The 23,677-nt window shown below is 44.0% G+C and overlaps 10 protein-coding genes across 10 annotated transcripts; 5 read left to right on the forward strand and 5 right to left on the reverse strand.

Annotated features, from left to right (window-relative positions):
* Positions 1-83: 83 nt before the first annotated feature.
* SAMD00019534_043740 (hypothetical protein) lies at positions 84-6,170 on the forward strand (the record flags this gene model as incomplete). The annotated part of the gene is made up of 11 exons (XM_012900879.1): positions 84-145; positions 215-346; positions 413-659; positions 727-1,041; positions 1,105-1,517; positions 1,582-1,980; positions 2,055-2,932; positions 2,992-3,947; positions 4,017-4,625; positions 4,694-5,753; positions 5,815-6,170. 11 exons carry the CDS (start codon positions 84-86, stop codon positions 6,168-6,170), a joined length of 5,427 nt encoding a protein of 1,808 aa, XP_012756333.1.
* A 30-nt stretch (positions 6,171-6,200) lies between these two features.
* Positions 6,201-7,385, reverse strand: SAMD00019534_043750 (hypothetical protein; the record flags this gene model as incomplete). Its single annotated transcript, XM_012900880.1, has 2 exons — positions 6,201-7,202; positions 7,272-7,385. The coding sequence occupies 2 exons, from the start codon at positions 7,383-7,385 to the stop codon at positions 6,201-6,203; spliced, it is 1,116 nt and encodes a 371-aa protein (XP_012756334.1).
* A 164-nt stretch (positions 7,386-7,549) lies between these two features.
* On the forward strand, positions 7,550-8,381 carry SAMD00019534_043760 (hypothetical protein; the record flags this gene model as incomplete). The annotated part of the gene is made up of 2 exons (XM_012900881.1): positions 7,550-7,707; positions 7,790-8,381. 2 exons carry the CDS (start codon positions 7,550-7,552, stop codon positions 8,379-8,381), a joined length of 750 nt encoding a protein of 249 aa, XP_012756335.1.
* A 748-nt stretch (positions 8,382-9,129) lies between these two features.
* SAMD00019534_043770 (hypothetical protein) lies at positions 9,130-9,971 on the forward strand (the record flags this gene model as incomplete). The annotated part of the gene is made up of 2 exons (XM_012900882.1): positions 9,130-9,177; positions 9,252-9,971. 2 exons carry the CDS (start codon positions 9,130-9,132, stop codon positions 9,969-9,971), a joined length of 768 nt encoding a protein of 255 aa, XP_012756336.1.
* A 73-nt stretch (positions 9,972-10,044) lies between these two features.
* On the reverse strand, positions 10,045-11,605 carry SAMD00019534_043780 (hypothetical protein; the record flags this gene model as incomplete). Its single annotated transcript, XM_012900883.1, has 3 exons — positions 10,045-10,958; positions 11,118-11,151; positions 11,216-11,605. The coding sequence occupies 3 exons, from the start codon at positions 11,603-11,605 to the stop codon at positions 10,045-10,047; spliced, it is 1,338 nt and encodes a 445-aa protein (XP_012756337.1).
* A 488-nt stretch (positions 11,606-12,093) lies between these two features.
* Positions 12,094-14,727, forward strand: SAMD00019534_043790 (hypothetical protein; the record flags this gene model as incomplete). Its single annotated transcript, XM_012900884.1, has 4 exons — positions 12,094-12,209; positions 12,321-12,715; positions 12,802-13,005; positions 13,079-14,727. The coding sequence occupies 4 exons, from the start codon at positions 12,094-12,096 to the stop codon at positions 14,725-14,727; spliced, it is 2,364 nt and encodes a 787-aa protein (XP_012756338.1).
* A 100-nt stretch (positions 14,728-14,827) lies between these two features.
* On the reverse strand, positions 14,828-19,094 carry SAMD00019534_043800 (hypothetical protein; the record flags this gene model as incomplete). The annotated part of the gene is made up of 2 exons (XM_012900885.1): positions 14,828-17,185; positions 17,247-19,094. The coding sequence occupies 2 exons, from the start codon at positions 19,092-19,094 to the stop codon at positions 14,828-14,830; spliced, it is 4,206 nt and encodes a 1,401-aa protein (XP_012756339.1).
* A 344-nt stretch (positions 19,095-19,438) lies between these two features.
* On the reverse strand, positions 19,439-20,998 carry SAMD00019534_043810 (hypothetical protein; the record flags this gene model as incomplete). Its single annotated transcript, XM_012900886.1, has 1 exon — positions 19,439-20,998. A coding segment is annotated over one exon (1,560 nt), but the record flags the coding sequence as incomplete, so codon positions are not given.
* Positions 20,999-21,683: 685 nt separating this feature from the next.
* On the reverse strand, positions 21,684-22,538 carry SAMD00019534_043820 (hypothetical protein; the record flags this gene model as incomplete). The annotated part of the gene is made up of 1 exon (XM_012900887.1): positions 21,684-22,538. A coding segment is annotated over one exon (855 nt), but the record flags the coding sequence as incomplete, so codon positions are not given.
* A 201-nt stretch (positions 22,539-22,739) lies between these two features.
* Positions 22,740-23,401, forward strand: SAMD00019534_043830 (hypothetical protein; the record flags this gene model as incomplete). The annotated part of the gene is made up of 2 exons (XM_012900888.1): positions 22,740-23,091; positions 23,169-23,401. Coding segments are annotated over 2 exons (585 nt in total), but the record flags the coding sequence as incomplete, so codon positions are not given.
* Between the last annotated feature and the right edge of the window lie 276 nt (positions 23,402-23,677).

Raw genomic sequence — 23,677 nt, forward strand, 5'->3', positions numbered from 1 at the left:
TATTGTTCAACTTCAACGAGTATTATCTGTCCAGTCTCATTCTACAAATAACAACTACAACCAACATATATATACTGTAAAGGATGGATGTAGAGAGTGAAGTATCTCCAGAGCAATCCTTTGTATATTGTCTTGACAAGGATCAGTAAGTTCAGTCATTATTGTCACTCACTCGATCGATCGATCACACAACTAACTCATTCGTTCAATCAAGTCTTTGGTGCAAGCAATGGATACATATGCGCAGATTCTACTTCAACTTGATGGAGAACTTGGCAGAGGCTAATGATGAGATCATTAACTTCAAGAACAAGGTTGATACACAACTATCACAATGCTTCGATTGGTATGTGTCATTATAATCGTCACTTTGTGACATTTGATTGATACACTAACATTGATATATATATAGCATTATTAGATATCACAAAGAGAAGAAGTTGATGAGACAACAACTATTGGAACAGTTCACAAAGGATAGTGTTTGGTACTTGTTCGAGATCATTGGACGACAGGATGAGGATCGAGTCAGTGCCACACTAAAGAAGTTCATTGACAATCCAACCAAAGGCAAAGATAGCATCCTATTCACATTGCATGAGATCTTTCATTATCCAGACGTATTGGATAACATGTCAATACTTCCACTCTTTACAAAGGTAACAAAGACAGTCAATCACCTCGTGTATGTTATAGATCCAACTAACTTTCGAATACTTGATACAGGCGTTGTGCATCATCATTGAGCAATATGACATATCATTCCAGAACAATGGCAACAAGGTGCCTGGACTATATATCTTATTGATGTCTGATCAAGGCACATTGCGAAAGTGGGCCGCAGAGAACTTGTCACACATTGGCAAGCTTACAACAATGGATGAATTCCTGATCATCGATCCAATCTTTGAAAGAGTGTTCCAATCACTCTATTGTCATCAGGAGCAGTCTCCCTACGAGTCATATATCACAACCAATATGCAAGAGTACTGGGCTGGCTTGGACCTGTTCATTCAGCAGTTTGAGCCAGAGCTACTAAAGGTAAGTGAGCAACTTTAAACATAGAGCCCAGTCAGGTGATCTAACCAGTTCAACAAACAATAGACTGTCATGGCCAGACCTTCATATGAGACAATGCTCGACATGTTAATCAATGAACTCAAGATGGCCACTACGAACATGTCGATCCCACCAAGTTACTTCTTGGCCTTGACGACTGTATTTGATCGAATGGGCTACGACGGTGCCACACAGAAGCTTATGGGCAACAAGACAATTCAATCATTGTTTCAATTGATCTGCGACTACTTTGAGAAGTCAAAGCAGATCGACACTCAACAGAGCATACTTCAGTCGTTCTCCAATCTCATCATCAACCGCAAAGACGAGCCCTTTGATGGTGCCCGCGAGGCTGTCATCGAGTACTGTCTAGAGAGATGCGCTACACCCGATGCAGCCTTCTCCGACCTCATCAAAACCAGCGCATTCACATTGGTATTGGACTTCTTACACAAGTGGTATGTTGTGTCTCGTTGACAACCACAATGTGATGCATCATATCTAACTAACTCCACAATGCAGCATTGACACCAACCAACCATTACCAAACATTAAGGGATTGGGCGAGAGACTTGTCCACTACTCACTACAACAACCGTATTTCTCAGTGATACCCGATCAGAGTCGTATTCAAACATGCACTCAGATATTGGTTCACATCCTTCTGGACAGTGCCGTTCAGCTACGCATCAGGTTTCAACAGCACTACTACCGTTCACCTGCCAACAACAACACGAATGGCAGTATAGACTTCTGGTGTGGACATCTTTGGGAGATGCTGCTCAACACCAATCCAAAATCAATCACACATCCCCTGCACGAAGCTATCTTCAAGGCACATCGAATCCTAGGCCTACTACCTGTCGACTCCATCGACAAGTCGTCACAGAATCAACCTCCAATATTCAACTGTTTAAAGAAGTATGTATGATGGTGATGATGCTGTAGCAGTCTGGACATTATACCTAACAAATTGAACAATCAACCAATCACAGATTCTACGAAGATATATCAATATATTTAAATGCATATACTCAGGCACATCCATTGAAGACACAACGACTACCAGGAGGCACAGCAGAGAACGCTGATGTACTGGAAGGCGAGGAGTTTAGCAAGAGCATCTTCTCATTCGTTGTTTCTTCGGGGTCCAATGTGAGACAGGTATTCCAGAAGCTGTTGATCAAGAGACATCTCACAAGTGAGGATGCTCAACCACCAACGATCACCACGTCCTTGAAGCGATCGATCAAACACAATGCAACACCAACACTTAAAGGCGTGCTTGGTGTGTTGCGAGACATTCTGTTGGCGGTGGGCTCAACAAAGGTGGACATGGACTCACTCAGACAGACGTATTACTACTGTAATCATATACTCTACCAGCTGAAGGACAACATGCCCGATCATCTATTCTTTGTGTCACTGCTCATCGATGCACTGTGGCCAATTATCATGCTGCTGTTCTCATCGCGCACGCTCAAGACCAGCGAGCTCAAGCCAGTATTCACACTGATGACCAACTCCATCAGTATTGTTGCAAGCGAGCGATTCACCACGATCACATCGCCACCCTCGTTCATTGTCAACTATATCAACAGTGGACAGCAGCTGTTTGACTCGCTCGACCTATACCCAGCCTACATCAAGAATCAATTACCTGCTGGCGCCACTCCATCATTCCTGCCAGTGTTTGAGTCGCTTGCCGACGACCTCTCATTTTATTACGCAGCTGGAAACAAACAGTCGAATGGCATTGCGCCTCCAATCATTAGCATCATTGGATTCCAACAAGGATGGGTCGATCAATATCTCTATTATTCCAAAGAGCTTACACCTGAATGGTTCAATTGCTTCCTCCTCATATTGAAAGGTATTGCCTCTCACATCCCCAACCAAGGTATCATACTTACTCAATCACACACAACACAGAGCTTCAGAGGTCAAAGGTAGATATACATGCATCATTCAGGAGCAAGATCAAAGAGCTACTAGAGCCTACGAGTGTGCTCAACGACAGCCAGAGAGGTCATCTTATGAAATACAAGGACCACAATTCTGTTGCTACCGAGACAAAGGTACCCAATCCTACAGTTGCGGTTGGTACTCCACCTAGGAGTACCTCAGCCAGCCCATCACCAACGCTACCCACATCCTCAACCACTACGACAACAGTGGCATCTGGCGGATCAGGGTCAATCACGGCACAGTCTACAAAGCCAACTGCCAAGAAGTTGGATTGCTCGCTGGGCCTATCATGTCCCAAGATCAACAACCCTGATCATCAACTGCGTTTCCAACACTCCAACGCCAATATACAGATGGGTAACCCCAAGCTGAATGTCTCATCGATGGCACAGTTCCTTAATCGTCCCAAAGGAGTCAACATTGAGGGTAAGAACTACGATCAGTTCCTGGAGAAGACATTCGATCCATTCGACCAGCCACTGGCCAAGCCCATCGCGCTTGCCGAAAAGAAGAAGACCAAGGTGCTGGACATCAAGACGACGCAGACAGGTCTCGAGAAGAAGATTGAGCAGAATCGTTTGGCACAGACACAGATCAAGTTGCCCAAGGTAGACTCTTTGCACAAGATCATTCTCAAGTGGAACGCAAACAGTCTTGTTGAGAAGGAGACCAACCTCAAGTCTGTCCCAACGTCTTTTATCAGCGACGTGGACTACATACAGATATTTGAGCCCTTGCTACTGGAGGAATTCAAGAGCCAACTTCTCAAGAGCATTGAGGAGGTGGATGCTGTCACCACTGTCAAGCTTGAAGATGTCTCTTGTCAAGGTGACTTCCAGATCGCCGTCTTCCAGATGGACAGCGAGGAAGATGACTTTTTCGAGAACGACCTCATCCAGCTATCCCAAGATGCCTCCAGTGTATGTATTGTCTAGACTCACGGTCAGGTTGGCTATCAACCATCACATACTGACACACAAAAACAATAGGACAAGTATGAAGCATTTGGAAAGATAGAGAGCAAGACGAGAAAGGATCGAAAGGAGCACAACTTGAAGCTCTTGACAATCAAGTTCTGTGAGTTGGACACGAGGATGAGCAATATGTTCAAGCACATGAAGAAGGGCTCAATGTGGAATATAAAGAAACTGTCGTCACTACATACTATCAGCAGAGAGTACATTGCACTGCATATGATTCAACATGTACCATTGGGCAAGTTCATCATCTCACCTGGACCCTCGATCGCAACATCAAAGGACATTGCTGCCGCTGGTTTCATTCCACTCGTGTTAAAGGAGCGACTCTCAAACGACTTGAACAGCTCACAGTTGAAGGCCATCGAGCAATCAATCTCCAATCCTCAAGGCATCACTCTGCTACAGGGTCCACCTGGTACAGGCAAGACAAAGACAATCATGGCACTGCTATCTGCGTTCCTCAGCCTAGACTTTGGTTCAAAGAAACCTGCAGGACTCGACAAGATCCTTGTGTGTGCACCATCGAATGCAGCCATCGATGAGATTGCAATGAGAATACTTGGAAGCAATGTATATAATGCCAATGGTTTACCTTTTGTTCCATCAGCAATTAGAATCGTATGTATATTATACTTCATACTCCACCCACACCAAAAAGTAGTACGTTCTAACACATCAAGTAACAGGGTCATCCAAGTCAGATCAATCCCAAGGTGGAGTCCATATCGTTGGACTTTATGCTAAACAAGGAGATTCTGAAGAGTGGAAATGACAAGAAGCAGGTGGACGTTGACAAGCCAAACGGAAGCAGTAGCAGCAATGGTGAATCATCAAAGTCTGAGGCGAAGCTACCAATGGCTGAGCTTCAAGAGAAGCATAGGAAGGGGTTGCTTAGACAGTGCAATATTGTTCTCTCAACACTCTCGGGCAGTGGCACAGAGTGGTTAGGTCGAGCCATTAAGGAGTTTGACTTGGTCATCATTGACGAGGCGGCCCAAGCCGTTGAGCTATCCACACTCATACCACTCAGGTTCAATGTCAACAAGTGCATCATGGTCGGTGATCCAAACCAGTTGCCACCTACGGTTATCTCTCGTCTGGCATCGCAGTACCAATACGAGTCCAGTCTCTTCCAGCGTCTTGTCAAATGTGGTGTTCAGCAGCACGTCCTGTCGGTGCAGTATCGTATGCATCCAGCCATCTCCAGGTTCCCTTCGAAGCACTTCTACATGGATGCACTGGAGGATGGTCGCAATGTGCAGAGCTACAAAGAGGATTACTATCGCGATCCTCGCTTTGGCCCATTCGTCTTTTACGACATCACTGACAGTTTGGAGGAGAGCGGTCCAGGCTTCTCACTCAAGAACAGACTGGAGGCCAAGCTCGTTAGCGTATTCATCAGCAACCTCTACGAACAGTTCCCCAGCGCCAAGAACAAGAGCATCGGTGTCATCACACCCTACAAGCAGCAGACGCGAGAGATTCAGTCACGTGTGTCACACTTCCCCAATGTACAGGTCAACACAGTGGATGCCTTCCAGGGCTGTGAGAACGACATCATCATATTCTCATGTGTCAGAGCACACGCTGGCAAAACAATTGGTTTCTTGTCGGACATCAGGCGTATGAACGTCGGTCTGACACGTGCGCGACACTCCCTCATTATCATGGGCCACTCAAGTCTCCTCAAGTGCAACTCCACATGGGGAGCACTCATTGATCATGCCAAGAATGTTAAGAATGGATGTAAGTATTATATACAACAATGTTAGATGAAAGATCTATAACTAACACACCTATCTTATAGACTACTCAATCAATGCAAGGGCCATTGGCAAGGGAATACTCCCAGACAAGGATAGCTCTTCCTCTTCCTCATCCTCATCTTCATCATCATCATCACGTGGGTCAGTTTGGGAAGGTGGCGACCTGAGGAATGTGATCAATGAGAGCAAGAGCAGCAGCAAGAGCAGTAGTAGTAAGCCTAGCGAGGGCGATTTGAGGAATGTGATCAATGAGAGCAAGAATAGCAAGAGCGGCAGCAGCAGCAGTGATAGTAACAAGAGGAAGTATAGAGAAGAGGAATCCATACCAGATCCATCACAACTGGATCCAAGAGACCTGCGATTAACCCTGCAATCAAATAAAGCAGTCAAGAGATAGTGTTGTGCGTGTTTAACGGCAACTGCACGATTACAGAGCATATGGGTTCTCTTCTTCGATTGCTTCCTCGTCTTCGGCAATTCGCTCGCGGTATTCAACGAACCATCGTGTCTCAAACTCGCTGAATGAGTGGCCATCCACAAGGGCGATCAACTGATTGGCGTCAAGATCTATGAGTGTGGTGTGAATGCTTGAGAGTCGCTCGTGGATTCGCTTGAGTGGTGAGTCCCATCCAGCATCCTTTGGTTGCTCGCCCTTTGTCAGTATTGATGGTGGCAAGGATCTCTTCTGCTGTATCGAGCTGAGTAGATAGTATAATGCAATTGATAATGATCGCTTGGCACAGAGTAGACGCCATTGTGGTGTATGGCCAATGACATCTTGACCAACCGATGGGTAGACTGTCGTGCTCGCCAACATTGGACGTTGAAGTAATGGCTGATTGAGATAACATTGTGCGAGGTTGAGCCACCATTCCCAGACAGCACTATTCAGACCGATTGCTCGTTGGTACTGAACGATGGCCTCGTCGTACGCCGCCAGGTGGTGATGACACTGAGCCAGAATGTAGATCATCGAGGAGTCTCTAAAGATGGAAGGTGCAACAGGCACAGCATCCTTGGGTATATTCGTGGGGACTGGATGCGATGGTTGAGTAGCCAAGCGTTCAAACTCGGCCATCTTGTGAACTGTGTCTTGATAGCGCGCCAGCTTGAATAGACAGCGAATCTCAACCTCGATGACAGCCATTCGTTGTGAGTTGTCACCTGCCAACGCCTTGACAAACTTGAGCAACTGCACAGAGTCCAAAAGACAGAGCTCATACTTCTTGTTTAGATAGTAATGGTCGATCCTATAAGTAAGCATACGCATTATCTTTTTCATTTCCTTTCTCTCATTCTTTGATTCATCGTCCTCATTATTGTCATCTTTCATCTTTCTATGTTTGTTTCTCTCCTTCTTTGTCTTTGGTTTATCATCATCGATTAGATGTTCTATAGGTATAGAGGTAGGGTCGCAATCAATGAACCACTATGTTGTTGTTACTTTGTTAATACTGATTGACTTGCTAGAGCTCATGATTGAATATGATAAACATACCAGACTTGAATCAATCTTTGGAGAGTAATTGTCAACCTTTGGTATACCCTTCTTCTGCTTTGGCTCATTGAGCTCAAATATCAGATCATCTGTGTTGAATCCAAACTCTTCCATTTATCTCTACCTGTTGTACAAGAAGTAATATAATGTTGTCTCAAATTGTTAGGGAATTTTTGTCAGAAAACGAACGATTCAAACACTGAATAGTTATGGGTGGATTGGGAAAAGTGAAGTACACTCTGTCAGATAACTATCAAAACACAACACAAAGACATATAATGGATATTGAAAGGACTTCAATACTGTTGACCAAACAGAATGATATTCTATCAAGACTTGATCAACTCAGTAAACGTCTAAACAACTTGACACCAAGTGATGAGATTACAAAGACACAACAACATGTCTCTGATTATGCAAAGTCAATCGATTTGAAGTAGGTAGTCAACATTGATCAATGCTCTCAATCAACATGTTGGTCTGACTCAACACAATGACAACAACATTCATTCATTCAGGAATGAATTAGTTCGAGTACCATCACCTTATTATACATGGACATTGGAGCAGAGGGCATGCTACTTGGATGCACCATCACCAGATCATCTCTGCAAGAGTATTATAATGGAGAACATTGACTGTGTCAACAGTGATATGTCTGATCCATTCAATAGTCGCTACTACCTGGTCATCATTCAGTACACGACCAAGATACAGAATCAAAAGGTGCTCAAGTTTGTCAAGTCATTGGGCAGTCAGAGTCGTCAGAGCAACCAGCCACTGTCAAAGGCAAACTATCGATTTACCTTGGCAACGAGTGAAGCATCACATCGTATGACTGGCTTTGAGTACAATGCTGTCTGTCCAATTGCCACTATCGATCGCATACCAATAATCGTGTCCCAGGCGATCCTATCGCTGAAAAATCAAGTCGTATGGTTGGGAGGAGGAGAGACTGATCTCAAGCTGGTAGTGGACATCAACGAGTTCATCCAAAAGGTTCAAGACAATGCCAACAACAAAGTGTTTGTGGCCGATGTAACTTATGATACCACCTCCATCTCAGCATCTACGCCAAGCGATGAGACAACTACTACTGCAGACAGCTAGACACACAGAGAGTTCAATAACACACAAACTCTCTCTCACACAAACAACACTGATCACTCACCAATCAATCAGGTGTATTGGATAGATCACATGACCACCATTTACTCTCCCCCCATCCCAACACTCACTCAACTGATGTTGTATATCTTATTGGATGGTGGTGATGGTAAACGATTCATCAATGCGATGTCTAACATTATAATTAATATATATACATCCATTTGAGCTCATGTCAATTCACTTGCTAACAATAGACCGTCTCCAATGTCACTTGGAATCAGTAACAAGTTGTTGTAAATCTTGTTCATTGAACAATACCACTTAATACAGGAGTAGCCAGTATGTCTCTGTCACTGACTCACCTTTATTATTATCATCCAACTCACTCACTCTATCTCTTTAATACTAAACTGATGTCTTCTTGCTCTCTACATGTCGTTGTCAGTGATATTATATCGATTGACATATAGACAGTGGAGCAGTCTGTGATCGATATATAAATAGACCTTAATATAATGTCAATGACGGGACGGACACACCACAATACAACTCTTTATGGAGCATACCCAACTTGGTAGGTACTGGCACTGACATCCATCCTTACTTTGTTAAATGACAGGCTCCTCCACAGTCTGTCTATACAATCATGGTTTAGTTTGGCGACGTCTTACTCAATCAATATATCAATATCAATCATATATACATACAAACATAAATAATAGTATAGTAGTCTCTAAGATCACAAGAAATGATTTACATAAAGACTGTTATTGTTGGTGATGGTGCTGTTGGAAAGGTAATTAAATGATCAAATTACCCTAATACTGGCCATTCTATTAACCTAAACATTGAACTCTAATCACTATTTAGACATCAATGTTGATCAGATACACATCCAATTATATACCAACAGAGTACCAACCAACTATATTCGATAATTATTCGGCATTGGTCATGTATGAGAATAAACCATTCAACTTGGGTTTATGGGATACGGCCGGACAAGAGGACTTTGACAAGTTGAGACACTTGAGCTATCCACACACAGATGTGTTCCTGCTATGCTATAGTGTTGTCAATCCAAACTCCTTCAAGAACTGTGTAGATAAGTGGATATCCGAGATAAAGACTCACTCACCAGAGAGTCCAATCATCCTAGTTGGCACCCAGATGGACCTTCGCGAGAATGACCAAACCACAGAGAGGCTGGCCAAGTTAAACCTGGCGCCAGTATCTACGGAACAAGGTGAAGCACTGGCGGCCAAGTTGGGTGCAGCATACTTTTGTGAGTGTAGTTCACTGACAAAGAAAGGCCTGCATGAAGTGTTTGAAAAGGTGATCGAGGCATTCTTGGACAAGAACAGACGCTCACCAGAGTGTAGATATCCAGAGGGTGTGACATTCAAGTGTAATTATAACTCAACTGATGGATCATCTGCTGGAGGTGCTGGAAGTGGATCGACTGCTGTGTCTCCAAGGGAAGTAAAGAAGGCCAAGACTGCTGGAGCAGTTGCCAAATTTCAAACTATATACAAGACCATCAGGAGGTCTAAAAAGAGGTTATGTAATGCCATTTCAAGGCCTAAATAAAGTTATAGTAATGGATGGACAATGGATCACTCCATGACCATCTTGATGTTTATATACATACACCATGTAGAGTTCAGTTGAACTGCCAATAATCTATACCCTCTCGTAGATTCAATGACTTTATGTTGTTCTCCAACTCCATGTTTGTTCGATCTAGTGCCACACATAGTATGAATGGTGGAGGTGCCTGAGAGAAGTGTACGATAGGTATCATGTGATTGGTGTAGGCTGCATTGTACTTCTTGCCAATCTTGTTCACATCGACATCGCAGAATGCTGCCACTTTATCTTTGTTGGCATCAGAGAGCATTGTGAAGAACTTCTTGCCATCCCTGCCAGCACCCCATATCGAGAACTGTTGCCAGTTGCTAAGTACCCTACGCTCCAGATGCTCCAGTTTGATCTTGAACAACACCAGTCTATGTATCTGTTTGCTCAGATTATCCGGATGGTATCTGTAGATCACTAATGGTTGATGGACCTTTCGCAACTGTCCGTCCTGGTCCAAGTGTCTGTGGAAGAATAATAGATCCTCAGGGATTGGTCTACGAGGTTGAGATGTCGGTACCTGTTCACTGGTACCTGGACCAACAACACTGTATAGTCTAGAATAGACCTCTGGTGAAGGTTCTGTAAATGGTCCATTACGATCATAGACAGTACGCTTCATAAACCAGGTTGGTTGGATGATGGTACACTCGCGATATTGATGCAGATGCAGTTGTTCATTGTCCATACTATTGCACCAGTTTGTGTATCGTGTTGATGAGCCATCTGGTATGCGTATAAAGTTGGCACCAACAATCAGATGCTTGTCAGCATTGTCCAAGCATTCCTTGAGCTGAAGATAAATTCTTTCACGGAACATTATATCGTCGGCATCCAATATACACAGGTATTGGCCATGTGAGTACTCAATTGACCTGTTACGAGCGTATCCACATCCACCACTTGTTAATTGTTGTTGTTGTTGTTGTTGTTGACTATCTGATTGATTATATGTCCTAGGATCAATCAAGTGTGGACATTTTGTATAATGGCTGTCCAGTAAAAGATTGTACTCTGTGATGCCATGTGTCTCCAATATATGCTGATGTGATCTCGCACCATTCAAAGAGATCATGATAGAGCAATGGCGGAACATACTGAACCATCTCTTTACACGATCATACGAGCCATCCTTTGTTTCAACAAGAGAGTGTTAGCGCTAACATGATGATTGAGTTTGAAAATAAGTTACATACAGTGCTAACATCATCGTATATTGACAATTCAATGGGACCTTGATAGGTCTGTGCCAGTACCGAGAGCAATGTTTCATCGATAAAGGTGGCAGCATTCTTCATACACAAACATACACTGACCAAGGGTAATGTATAATCCCGTTGTGTTATGATCGGTGACAGTAACAACTGTGATGCTAGTGGTAGTGTTGTTGTTGTTGTTGTATGTGATATATTGTTGTTATCATTATCTGTGAATGAGAGATTGATCTGTATTTGCTCGATTGATGGTTGTTGAACATGCTGATCGGAAAGAGAACCGACTTGTTCTGATCTGGTCAATCGCAAGACCAGACTATTATTATTAGGAGGTGGTTCATCGGCCACATTCAATCGTGAGTTCAAGTTCATTGTTGATGTTGTCTTTGATTATTGTGATGAGGTCTCAATCAAAGTGAGAGATGGGATAAGGAGAGGTCAGGTAATGGGTGTGGTTGTTGGCTAACCCAATGTGCCGATCTTGATTCGCTTTGCGATAAGATTGTTGGGGTCGCTCTCCCAACAGATAATTTCAAATAAAACAAAATTTCAAAAGGCAAAAAAGGACCTATTTTGCGCGTTTTGCTGTTGGTTGATGACAATGGCATCCTCTCTAGAGGTAAGTCCCGCAAACCACAATTATACCCATATACATTTAATAATACAAATACATACATATACCGCTGGCGGAAGGACGTCACGTGTTCTTAAGAACCTATTTACTTTTGACACTATTTGTTTTCCAAACTTGTAATTTAAAGTTGATTCCAACTCCAACGTTGATACAAACAGACAAACTAGACAGACAGAAAGAACAAACAAAACAGTTAATAGTGAGAGAGAGAGAGACAGTGATAGTAATGTCTCTAAGTGATTCATCAAATAGTTGGGATACTGGTGCTGTGGATGAAGATGGACAACCAAAGAAACTAAAGAAGAAGTTTGGTGACTTTTTGGGTAACTTTATGAAGAAGAGGTACGTCATCTAATATACATGTCCAAGTGTAACATGTCACTTTGATTGACGACGACGACGACTACAAACAAACTAACATTGACCATACAACTCACCACAACCTGCCTGTAGACCATCACCAGATGACTTGAGAGAGAAGAATATATTGATGGCACCAAGCTCAGTGGCACCTCGAATTCAGCCATCAAGATTCGAATTGGAGAAGAATCTAAAGTCACCTCGAAAGGAAAGTGTCAGTCGAGGTGGTGGGAAGAAGAATAAGGACTTGTCGTTGAGGGATGATTCTTTGGGCGGTGGCTCCAACAGCGATAAGAATAAGACGGCATGGGAGACATTGAGAAACCTCGACTTTACGTTCTCAAAGTTCTCCTTTGGCAATGCTGTCGTACATCGTCTAAAGTTCCCTCAGTTTGGTCTGTCGCCCGATGAGTTGCAAGACCTCTATCCGGATCAACCAGATGGTATACCTCTTGTATTGACCAAGGGAATGGAGTATCTAAAGTCACGTATGTATATTGATGTTGAAGTTTGAGTTGACCACAATGGACATGTCTGACTAATCAATCATACAACGACCAAAATATATATATAGACTTGGACACTGAAGGATTATTCAGAGTCAATGGTAGTAATAAGGATATAAGCATGCAAAAGTTTAAGATTGAGGATGGCGACTTGAGCTTTGAAGGTGTCGACAATCCATATTGTGTATGTGGATTGATATCTACATTCTTCAAGGAGCTTCCACAGCCACTTATACCATGCGACAGGTATAACGAGGTCATAGACATTGTTCGTATGTATTAACTCTTCCGAGGATAGCATTTTGGGATCTCATACTCATCCAATCAATCAATCTACCAAAATAGGTAATCCTGATGAGAGTGAACAGAACATAGTTATCAAGTTAAGACAGTTGGTGTTGAGTATTCCTCCTTCACATCTGTGTATTCTAAAGAAGTTGATCGAGTTCTTGTCTTTGGTCGAATCACACAAGGATAAGAATAAGATGAACTCTGATAACTTGGGCATCGTGTTTGGTCCAACACTCATTCGTGATCCAGAGTTCAAGGACATCAGTGCTGGATTGGTCAACTTGAAGCTACAGTCCTACGTGATCAAGTACATGATCGACTTTTACAACCCCATCTTCAAGAGCATGGAGGTGAAGAGCGCCTACAGGAAGTCGATGGTGGTGCAGCCACCAAGGGACACGTCGTCCATCGATTATCTGGACCCAGCCTCTATCGATGACAAACGCGAGTCGGTTCATATCATTGCCAATGGATCGCAGACCGTGCGTCCGAGACCACCACCTCGCCGCACTGGAACCATCCTACTAAGTCCGCGACAGGACTCATCAGACATGTACAACAACAATAATAATACCAACAACAGCACACTCACCAGACCAATGTCACGTATATTCAATCCAGAGGTGCTGGATTCACCGATTGTAGCTCCAGCCAATTGTCCCAAGCCTCCACCCAAACCTCCAACAAGGAAACCAACACTTATCAATCCAATGCCAATCAAGACAAATGTAACAACAACAACAACAACAACTACAACATCAACAACACCTACACCTACCAAAAGCGCACCTGTATCAATAGCCAACACTACCAATAGGTTTGGACCTTCAACAACAACTACCAAGGCATCCCCACCCCTTTCCACTTCACCATCGTCCGATAGCAGTGCGATCAAGACCAAGCCCCCTCCTCCAAAGAGAACATACCTGCTTGACTCTCCCAACCTCGCTCCTCAACTGACTCGATCAAACACAATATCTACATCCACTCCTATATCATTCAGTCTCTCTGGCACAAGTACAACGACAGGTGGTGGCATTGGCACTCCTCATCGATTGGACAAGCCACCCAACAAACCTCCACCCAACCCTCAGGACTACAAGTACAAGACGACACCATCTCCACAGACCAAACAAATTTCACCTCCCCTTCAACCGGCATCCTCTTCATCCACAACGACGACGACGACATCTCTCTCGGCACCACCAACCGTGGAGCCAGTTAGAAAGAGGGTCCAATTTGGGACCACAACAACATTATCTTCATCTGGAGAGACCAAGCTAAAGGTACCCGATAGCTCTGCAACAACAACTGTAGTACCACCCAAATCAACAACCTCAACTACCCCTTTAAAGTCATCTGATCCAGTGACTACAGGGACACAAACCAAAGGTCCAACTGTCTCCTTGTTGACAACAACAGCACCCAAGTCAAACTCATACATCAAGTTCACATCAACAACAAGTGGATCCAACGACTCCACCAACGACGCAAAGAAACAATTTACAACACAACGAACGTCCAAGTCTGACATGAATCTCTCGACTAGGATTGAGGATAAGGTGTCTTCTTCGCCACCAAAGTCCACTGTGGCAGCAACAGGTAGTTTGTTCGAAAAGACCAACTTTAGAACATTCCAGCCACTACGTGTGTCACCAGACCTGAAGCCTACAACAGGAGTGTCAACGCCAGCCAAGAAGTGAAATTTCCCTTCTGTCCTTTTCACTCAAAAGTGTACCATTACAAGTCGAAACCAATAAATCAAACTACTACATCAACTTCCTTTTAGATACACTTGTAAGTTTATTTACCCTTTAGTACGGATGCGATTGGTCTCACAGAGTACTCCTTGGAGGCTTGATGGGAGACAACGATTGCCATGATGATTGATGCTCCAAACACGCCAAAGAACCAAAAGTATGGGAACTGGAAGGAGAATGGAAGCTGGGTGAACAGGTCGAACTGCAGAGTCAATGTGACCGCTACGCCCAGACCGATGAGAAGGCCCAAAATGACTGAGCAAAAGATAAGCACCAGTGATTCGTAGATATAGATGCGTTTGACTTGGAAAGCAGTTAGACCGATGGCACGAAGCACTCCAAACTCCCAAGAGTTCTCGTGGATGTTGGAAGAGAATGATACCCAGAGCATGAAGAAGCACAGTATGATCGACGTGATTGAAACGGTGTAGAAGAAGATATTCAACAAAGTGATGGCAGTGTCGGTCGTTTCCAGAAGGAAGGCTGTGTCTAGTACTTGTACAGTGTTGGACTTGATAAAGTTCTTAATGCCATTGACCACAAACTCTCGGCCCGACTGATCAGTGCCAGCCTTTAGTCGCACAAGCAATTTAGACTTGGGAATTTGGTTGGGCACGATGGCGCTGCCGTCTACAGTGGAGTTGGCTATGATTTGAAGTGTTTGATTGAACTGTTCCATGTTGATGAGAACAGGCGAGCGGAAGACAGTAGCTGAGTAGCTGGAGAAGAAGAAAGCTGGGAACATGGATACCATTGATTGGGGCTTGCCTAGAAGACTGATCGTGGCTGAGCTACCGTCGGCAACCTTCTTGTACTCAACGTCAATGTTGAAGGGTGTGTCGGTGGTGGCACCAACATAGAGTCTGAATGCATTGGATATGACCATGTCTGTGTAGTTTACATAGATGTAATCGTTGGGGATTACAGTCTCGCCCACCCAGTTATAGAACTGACTGTTGTTGGAGATGACAGATGGTGGAGGGCTGATAACACCGTTGGGATCATCAGGGATGGTGTCTCGGTGAGCATTGCTGTAGAGACTCTGTACGACATCGGGTTTGTTACCAATCTTTGGGAAACTGAGTCGACTGTTGGTCTCTTTTACGTTGTAAAAGTCGATGAATGCAGTCTGAAGTAGATTCTTTTCCACGCCATAGATACGCACTGGAGCCGATGGGTAGTGTGCCAAGGTGTTAAGGTTGGTTGATCTGATGTTCATAACCTTATCCAGTGGGAATGTGACGAATGAGTATCCATCTACGGCGGTCGTCTTGCTATTGTTGACGATCTCATTGTCCAAGAAGGCACGGATGTCATCCTCTGGTATGGGGAACTTTGAGTTGTAAGAGAGAACGGCAATGTCTGATCCAACGCCCAGTTTGACCAACTCTTGAATGTTGTGACCTTGCAGTTTGAAGACACAGCCAGTGAAAATGATGAACGTCAAACAGATGGTGAACATGGTCGTTGTCTTTGAGTTGCGAGATGAATGGGATGAAAGGTTCTTGCGCACCATTCCATAGAGGTTACGTCGATCAGGGCCCCAGATCATCAAGAAGGTAATGAAGCGTTCAAGTAGCGATTGCAGTGCTTGTGCCAGCATTGCAAGTCCAAAAAGCATGCCAAGTAGGATACCTGTGAGGATGCCAAAGAAGAGCGACATGTTCATGAATGTGAACGAGTATGGGATAAGGTAGTATACCGTGAAGCCGACGACGACAGACAGGATGGACAGCACAGTCTGCAATGGGTCAAAGCCGACCTCTTCCAACTTCATGATCTTGACCATAGTTTCATTCTTGACCTGGTGATAGACGTCGAGGGCGTCACGCAATGTACGACTGAGAGCTCGCTGGATTGGGGCAATGTTGGCTAGGATTGGCAGACAGAAGCCCATTAGGGCACCAGACAACACCGCAACAGTGTAGTATGTAAGGTTGACGGGCAGGATTGCGAATTGGTAGACAAAGTGAGCTACAATTGCAAAACACACCCAGCCAAAGAGGAGCCCAAAGAGGATGCCTGGAATGCTAAAGTAGAGAGCCTGGGTCAACAGAAGAATGATGAGAGAGTAGTGGCGCATGCCCTGTGCTCGCAGCATTCCGTATTCAAAGGTCTTGCCCTCGACATCGCTCAGCAGCAGACTGTAGATCATGAGTGCACCAAGCACCAGTAGTACTGCGGCCACACAATTAAAGATCTGATCTAATGAGAGCCTTGTATAACGGAACATGTACAATGCAGAGGACAGGGGCGTTGTGTAAAGTGCCTGATAGTTGTAGCCAATATACATTGCCACCTGATTGGTGAAGGCGATCATTGATTTCTTTAGATCATCATCACTGGATGTGTATATCTTTACACGATTCTGTAACATGACTACTGGTGTCATTGAGTATTCCTGTTTGAAGAGTGATGTTAGTGTATTTGGTCCTAGAAGGAGACGGCAGAGGTGTACTTACATTGAGATTGAAATTGGTGGCGAACGTTTTTAGATTGGACTGCATGACATTGATCTGATTGATCAATTGAGTGACGTTGATCTGTGGATAGGCAATGGGCACTACAACCTTTAGGAGACTTTCAATGAAAGTGAGGTTCTGACTTGTCTTTTGGTAGATCTCCATGAATCGATCGCGTAGAACCTCATTCACAAAGGCACTCTCCAACACGGCAACATTACCCAATGACGAGGGATACTTTCCACCTGGTGAGTCAATGCCATCAACGACCACCAGCTGTCTATCAATAATGAGCTGCTGTCTGATCATGCCGTAGGTGTTCTGAATGACTACGTATGGGTACAAGGTCTTGCCGTCACTGCTTATACCATCACCCAGAAGTTCCTTAAGTTGCTGTACAATGTTTGGATCGCTGAACGAGAGAATGGTGACGATTGGTCCAATGTTGATCTGGTTCATTATCGGTCCACCAGTGATATTTGAGATCATCGCTTCGATGTAGGCCAGAGTGGGAATCGAGTCAACAGCGCCCATGCGTTCCATTACATCTACAAAGTCGACATGCATATTGACTGTTTGATTCTTGTTTGGTTCCACCTGAAGACGACGAAGGAAGGCGCTGGAGAAGTGTGCCTGGTTGCCAATGAGTGGAGGTAAGTTCCAACCACGGCCCAAACCAAGCTGTTTCTCTAGTGTTGAGTTGATGACGAGCATAATCAAAGAAGATGTGATGTTGGTCACTGGTGATTGGATGTCACCGATCGTTGTCCAGCGAGGTGCTACGCCGTGAACCATATCTGCGTTGCTCAGCTTTTGGGTGAGCATTGTAGAGTTGATGAGGAAAGGTGAAAGACTGAATTTGCTCAGTGCATCGAGAGGAGAGGGAGTTGGTGCGGTAAGGCCATGTGTTGCTTGCAGAGTGGAGTTGGTGGTAGTGAATGAGGTTGGGTCGCCCGTCAGTACCAGGTCGAGTTCACCGGCCTGGTCCTCTGACAACTTGAGGAATACTACAGGTGAGTTCTGAATCAGGTTCTGTAGGAATGAGATAAAGGTGACCACGAGTAATACGGTGATAAGACCCATGACTATGCTCTTGACGTTCTTCTTGCTGCTGTTATGTACGTAGCGCATAGCTACATTGACATCTGCCATCAAAGTGTAGCGAACAAAGTGCGTGGCCGCCTTTAGTGAGCTCCCAATCGACTGGGGTATGGATTGGCTGACAGCCGAACGACGTCTACGGGTGGCCGCAGAACTACGTCTGTAAAAGGGACTGCGTCGGCCCAGACTATCATCGTCATCACTGTCATTCCTGAGAGTTGGATCTATCTTGCTAAGTTGTTGGTACTTGACGTTGGAGGTGCCACTAGTACTGATTCCAAGGCCTCTGCCACCTCCATTACCGCTACTTAGTGTGTTGGCAATTGTTGTCCGCAGTCCATCAATTGATGAGGTCAAAGGCATGGAGTCATTGTTTGAGCCACTATCATCGCTTCCATCATCATCATCGTCGTCGTCGTCATCACCATTATTTATCGTCAGGATTGCATTATTCCTTATTGTATTCTTTTTCTTCTTCTTCTTGTTTGTGTTCAGCAATGACCTTGAACTATTGATACTACTGTTTGATGATGTTGTCGTTGTAGAAGATGTGTAGGCCAACTGATTGAGCTCAACTACATTTGTAAAGTCATCCTGATGTACTGTATCTATTCCTCCAGAGTATCTTGCATCAACAATGTGTTGCTGATCACTAATGACACTCGAGTGTTTGTGATGTGGTGTGTGTGTAAGTGTCAGTGAAGTGAACGAGAGAGAGGAGAGAGAGGAAAATACCACATACCTCATTGTATATTAATATATGTACTAAATTATATAAATTAACAAATAGTGTTAAAGTTGTAACAATACATGTATCAATGTGACTTTGATCTTGGTGATTATGAATGACCTGTCATTGAAGCAGATTCTAAATGCTTTGGTTCAACCAACTGATTTTCGCACCCCGACACAGGTGCAATCGTTGCAACCTCACAACTCCATAGTGGTGGTCCTCACATAATGTCCACCTTGGACCATTCGCTTTGGAATTGAAGTGAAAGAATACTACTACTTAAGTGATATTTATTTATGTACAACATCTCCATTAATGATACAGAGACAACAACAACAACACCTAGACAATCCAATTAATGTACGTATGCCTTCATACAAGCTGATAGGTTCTTCTCGTGCTCTGCTTTACAGACCTGTGGAAGCTTTGTTATCATTCCGATTGGTGTTGGTATCTGACTCCTCGTGTTGCTTGTGCCAAGGAATGCCTCTAGATCAGCACCAATCACTGGTGTGCCCATACTGTATTGTTGCTTCAGTATTGGTGTCTTGATGAATATGTTGCTCATCTCATTGATCATAGTCGTCAGGTTGGCAACCTTCATCAAGGTACCAGTGGTCAGAGGGATGTCGCGAGCCCAGTATCTGAACAACTCCTTTCTTAGCTCCAACGAGTCCACCTTGGAGATCGCCAACTCGATATCTCTCATTGCATTGCGACTGTCAAAGAACATCGTCTTGTTGTGGTCGTCGGTAAGGATGAATTCGAAACGCATGGCAGTCGGGTAGATCCTCTGGAACATTGGGTAGCTCTTCTGGCGTGTCTTGGTGCTGTCGAATATACAATTGAATGGTGCTACGTCCAGGCCTTCCTGAGTCATGCAGACGCAGCCTTGCTCAACGCTTGATGTCACAGCATTATGAAGCTTCCAGAAGAACTTGCTGGCAGAGGTCTTGTCAGTGGCCACGATGGTTGACAACTTGCCAGAGAGTGTGCCATCTATGGACATCAACAAATGATCGATTGGATAGAATCTGATGGCCTCATTCTCAACGAGGTCCCTGGCATATCTGTCATTAACAGAGACGTGCGATATGAAGTGTTCACGACAGAATGGACATGGATGGTTGTAGGCAAAGTAGGTGATAAAGATGGTCATACGATTGTTGATGTCCTCCATGCTGGTTGGGCTAATGGCTGGTATCTCCTGGACACGGTAGGCCAGTGAGTGGAGCAGGAACCAGAGTGATCTGCCCATAAACGTTGGGAAACCAACACGTAGCATGTGCTGGGTAGTATAGATTCCACCGGTAATATGGTCGATGAAGGGGATGTAGAGTCCGGCATCAAAGTCCAATCGTCGGTTGGGATTCTCCCGTTGCTTGTACTGACCCAGCATGTAGTCCTCTATCAGGTACCACAACTTTTGCTTTGTGAAGTCCGAGTCAAAGTTGGCAGATAGATCTTCAGAGACAAACTCAAAGTCACTTAGTTTGGAACCGGTAAAGCCACAGGTGAATGCATCCAGTGACTTGGGAAAGAAGACAGTCTTCCACCACGTTGAGTTGGCGTTGTATGATGATGGCAGTGTTGGTGTATCAATGAACATGGTACGTAGAGCATTTATATTGTCATTGCAGGCTGGATCAAACTGGAGTGCAAGGTAGAGATCCAGTAGATAGACACTCATACCACGGTATTTGGACCATTCGTAGGGGCGTCCACCTTTGGTACGTTCCTCTCCACACCACTCGGTGGAATCTTGTGCAGTCCTGTAGCCGACGGAAGTGATCAGACGGAACATTGATTCTTGCATCTCACGCCTTCTAGGTACAGGATTGCTCCAGGCAGAAGCAACATTGAGGACCAACATCAACATGGCCAAAGTAAGTAGCACTTTCTTGATAGATGAAATCATTTCGTAACTAACTCTTCTCTTATTGTTCTACTATTATTGTAATAGAATTATAGAAAGAATATGATTGATTGATTGATTGATTCCAGTTGAATGGAAATTACCATTGAATATACTTTCGCGTTGTGTCAATCCAATGGTCAACAACAATGCCGTACCTGCCTGATGTTGTTGGCTACATCAGGCAGGAAATATCATTATTTGATCATTATATATGTGTTGTGTATGTGGAATTAACATTCTGATTCGCTCACACGTGACATGACACTCGCCATTGCACTACAAATTGTATTATAATAATCAGATGCACCAATCCACATCGACAGCCCTCCCGATTCAGTACGGAATCATCAATCTCCGACCAGGTGTGAATCACTTTCCAGTTTAGTTGACGTCAGAACATAAATAATGACCACACACTAACAATAACACACTCTATCCCTACTCCCCTATTCCCTTGTCGACTAATCACACGTGGGTTGAAGTGGTGGAGAGTGTTAACCTTACAACATGGACACCATCCATCTTAGTTGAATCTTTTTTTGAGAGAACCTTACCTATTGACTGGAGTGACTGATTTATCAATCATTGATTATAATTATTAATAATATTTATTTACAATTGGCCGCCAAATACACGAAACAGTGTCACTGCCAATGTGACATGCCTTTTGAATAGTGATCTATCTTGGATCAAGATGAACAACTAGAATTCGCGTGTCGTTTGTGCACGACGTGAGACATAACTTAAAAGGTGGAGGTGGAGGTGGAGGTAGAGATGCGGATGATTGAGAGATGGCCTGTTGCTGCTGAGGAGTCTGTTTGTCAATGTCCTCAATGATAAGTGTGCTACCACTCATAAGCTTCACTGATTGATAACCACCGTCCTGGTGGTCATGTCGCACATTAACATCGCCATTATATGAATATATCACTAATGTTCGAGGTGATGTTAAGTTGTCCTTACAGCTGTCTGACCCCCGTCCAGACAGAATGAGAGACTCGCCAATTTGTGAGAATGAGTATGTTGCGCAACGATGTTGAACGGCGTCGTCCTGTGATATAACATTGAAGTAGAAGGCATCGCTGTTGTCGGCGTCGTAGGTGGGCAAAGTTGAGGAGCTGTTGCTAAGGTTCTTGATAGATACGACGGCTGCACAGGGGTTTGATGTTTGAGGCGTTGCCTTTGAGAATGCCTCGGTCGAATGGGATAATGTTGTGCGTTGTTCTGACTTGTAAATAGCGTCGGTGTCCCAACCACCGTTGAAGGTGTAGGGCACATGATGTTCAATCTCTGCAGGCTCTAGTGGTCGTTGTTTGTGAAACAGTACAAGGGGACGACCCTTTAACAAGGTAATTGTACGAGTGTAACCATCGAATGTGGAGAATGGCCCGACAGTGACATGCGCCGTTGATATACGCCAATGGAATGCGTCTTGTATCGACATAGATTCTGGTTCAATATGTATTTGAGTTGCTCTACCATTACCCCTTTTCCATGCCATCGGTCTATAGGTTGTTGGTTGCTTAACGTTCCATTTCATTCTCTTGTATTATCTTTTCTATTTATCTCTGTGTTGCATTGATTCTATTATAGTTTTAGCAACACCCACCACCTTTCATAATGGTTGGGAACAATCATCCTGGGTGGTTCAATACCTGGGAGAAACACTCCAATTGGACTTGTGAGTGTATTCCATTTGCCCCCAAGTTTTGGGAATCATTATCATCTAATTACTGAATATCTATTTGTATATATTTATATATATATATATGTAATGCTGTCAGGCAAGAGTAGTCTCACAACGAGGATACCATTTGTAATACTGGGCTCATTGCTCATGAGTATGGGCATCTTCTTCTCAAGGCGTCTGGATGATGACAAGCAACAGCAGCAGCAGCAGTGTCCTACCGATGGCTTGCGAGATGACTGTATTTTCTGTAGTATAGTTAAAGAGAATAACGTCAGCATCTATCAAGATGACGATATATATGTATTTCGCGATAGATATCCAAAGGCCTCAACTCATTACCTCGTCATACCAAAGATTCACATCAAGTCTGTGAGGACGCTCACACCTGACGACTTGCCAACAGGTAATATCAATGTTTACCACTTGCTCTATCATTCGATGGCTAACTGTTGTGTTATCTCAATCAATCAAACCAAACAGTGCTCAAGATGAAACAGGTGGCACTTCAATTGACAGAGTCAATGTTCCCAGGCAAGGAGTATAGACTTGGCTTTCATGTTCCTCCCTTTTACAGTGTTCCCCATCTGCACATGCATCTGTTGGTGGAACCATTCACACCGTCTTTTAAACGATTCAACTACACTCCTCATCTGGGAGGACTGTGGTACCGTTCAGTGGACATGATTATTGAGTCACTTTCAAAGGATAGTTCAGTTTAAACTGATGATAACCAAGCTTCAATCAATATGTATAAGAGATGAAGAAAGTTCCCGTTGTCTGGATAGAATGATCAGTTGTTGATGTGTCTGTCTTTCCATAAACACAAGCTCCAACACACACACACACACCCATATGCACACACACCCTTTATTATTAATTATTCTTTATCTTATCAATCCAGCGGACGGGACAAGTGTATTAATATATATAAACAATGGAATTCCATTGATTTAATAGCCGACAACTACTACTACTACTACAACTAAAAC

Source organism: Acytostelium subglobosum (assembly GCF_000787575.1).
Source record: "Acytostelium subglobosum LB1 DNA, scaffold: scaffold7, whole genome shotgun sequence".
NCBI lineage: Eukaryota > Evosea > Eumycetozoa > Acytosteliales > Acytosteliaceae > Acytostelium > Acytostelium subglobosum.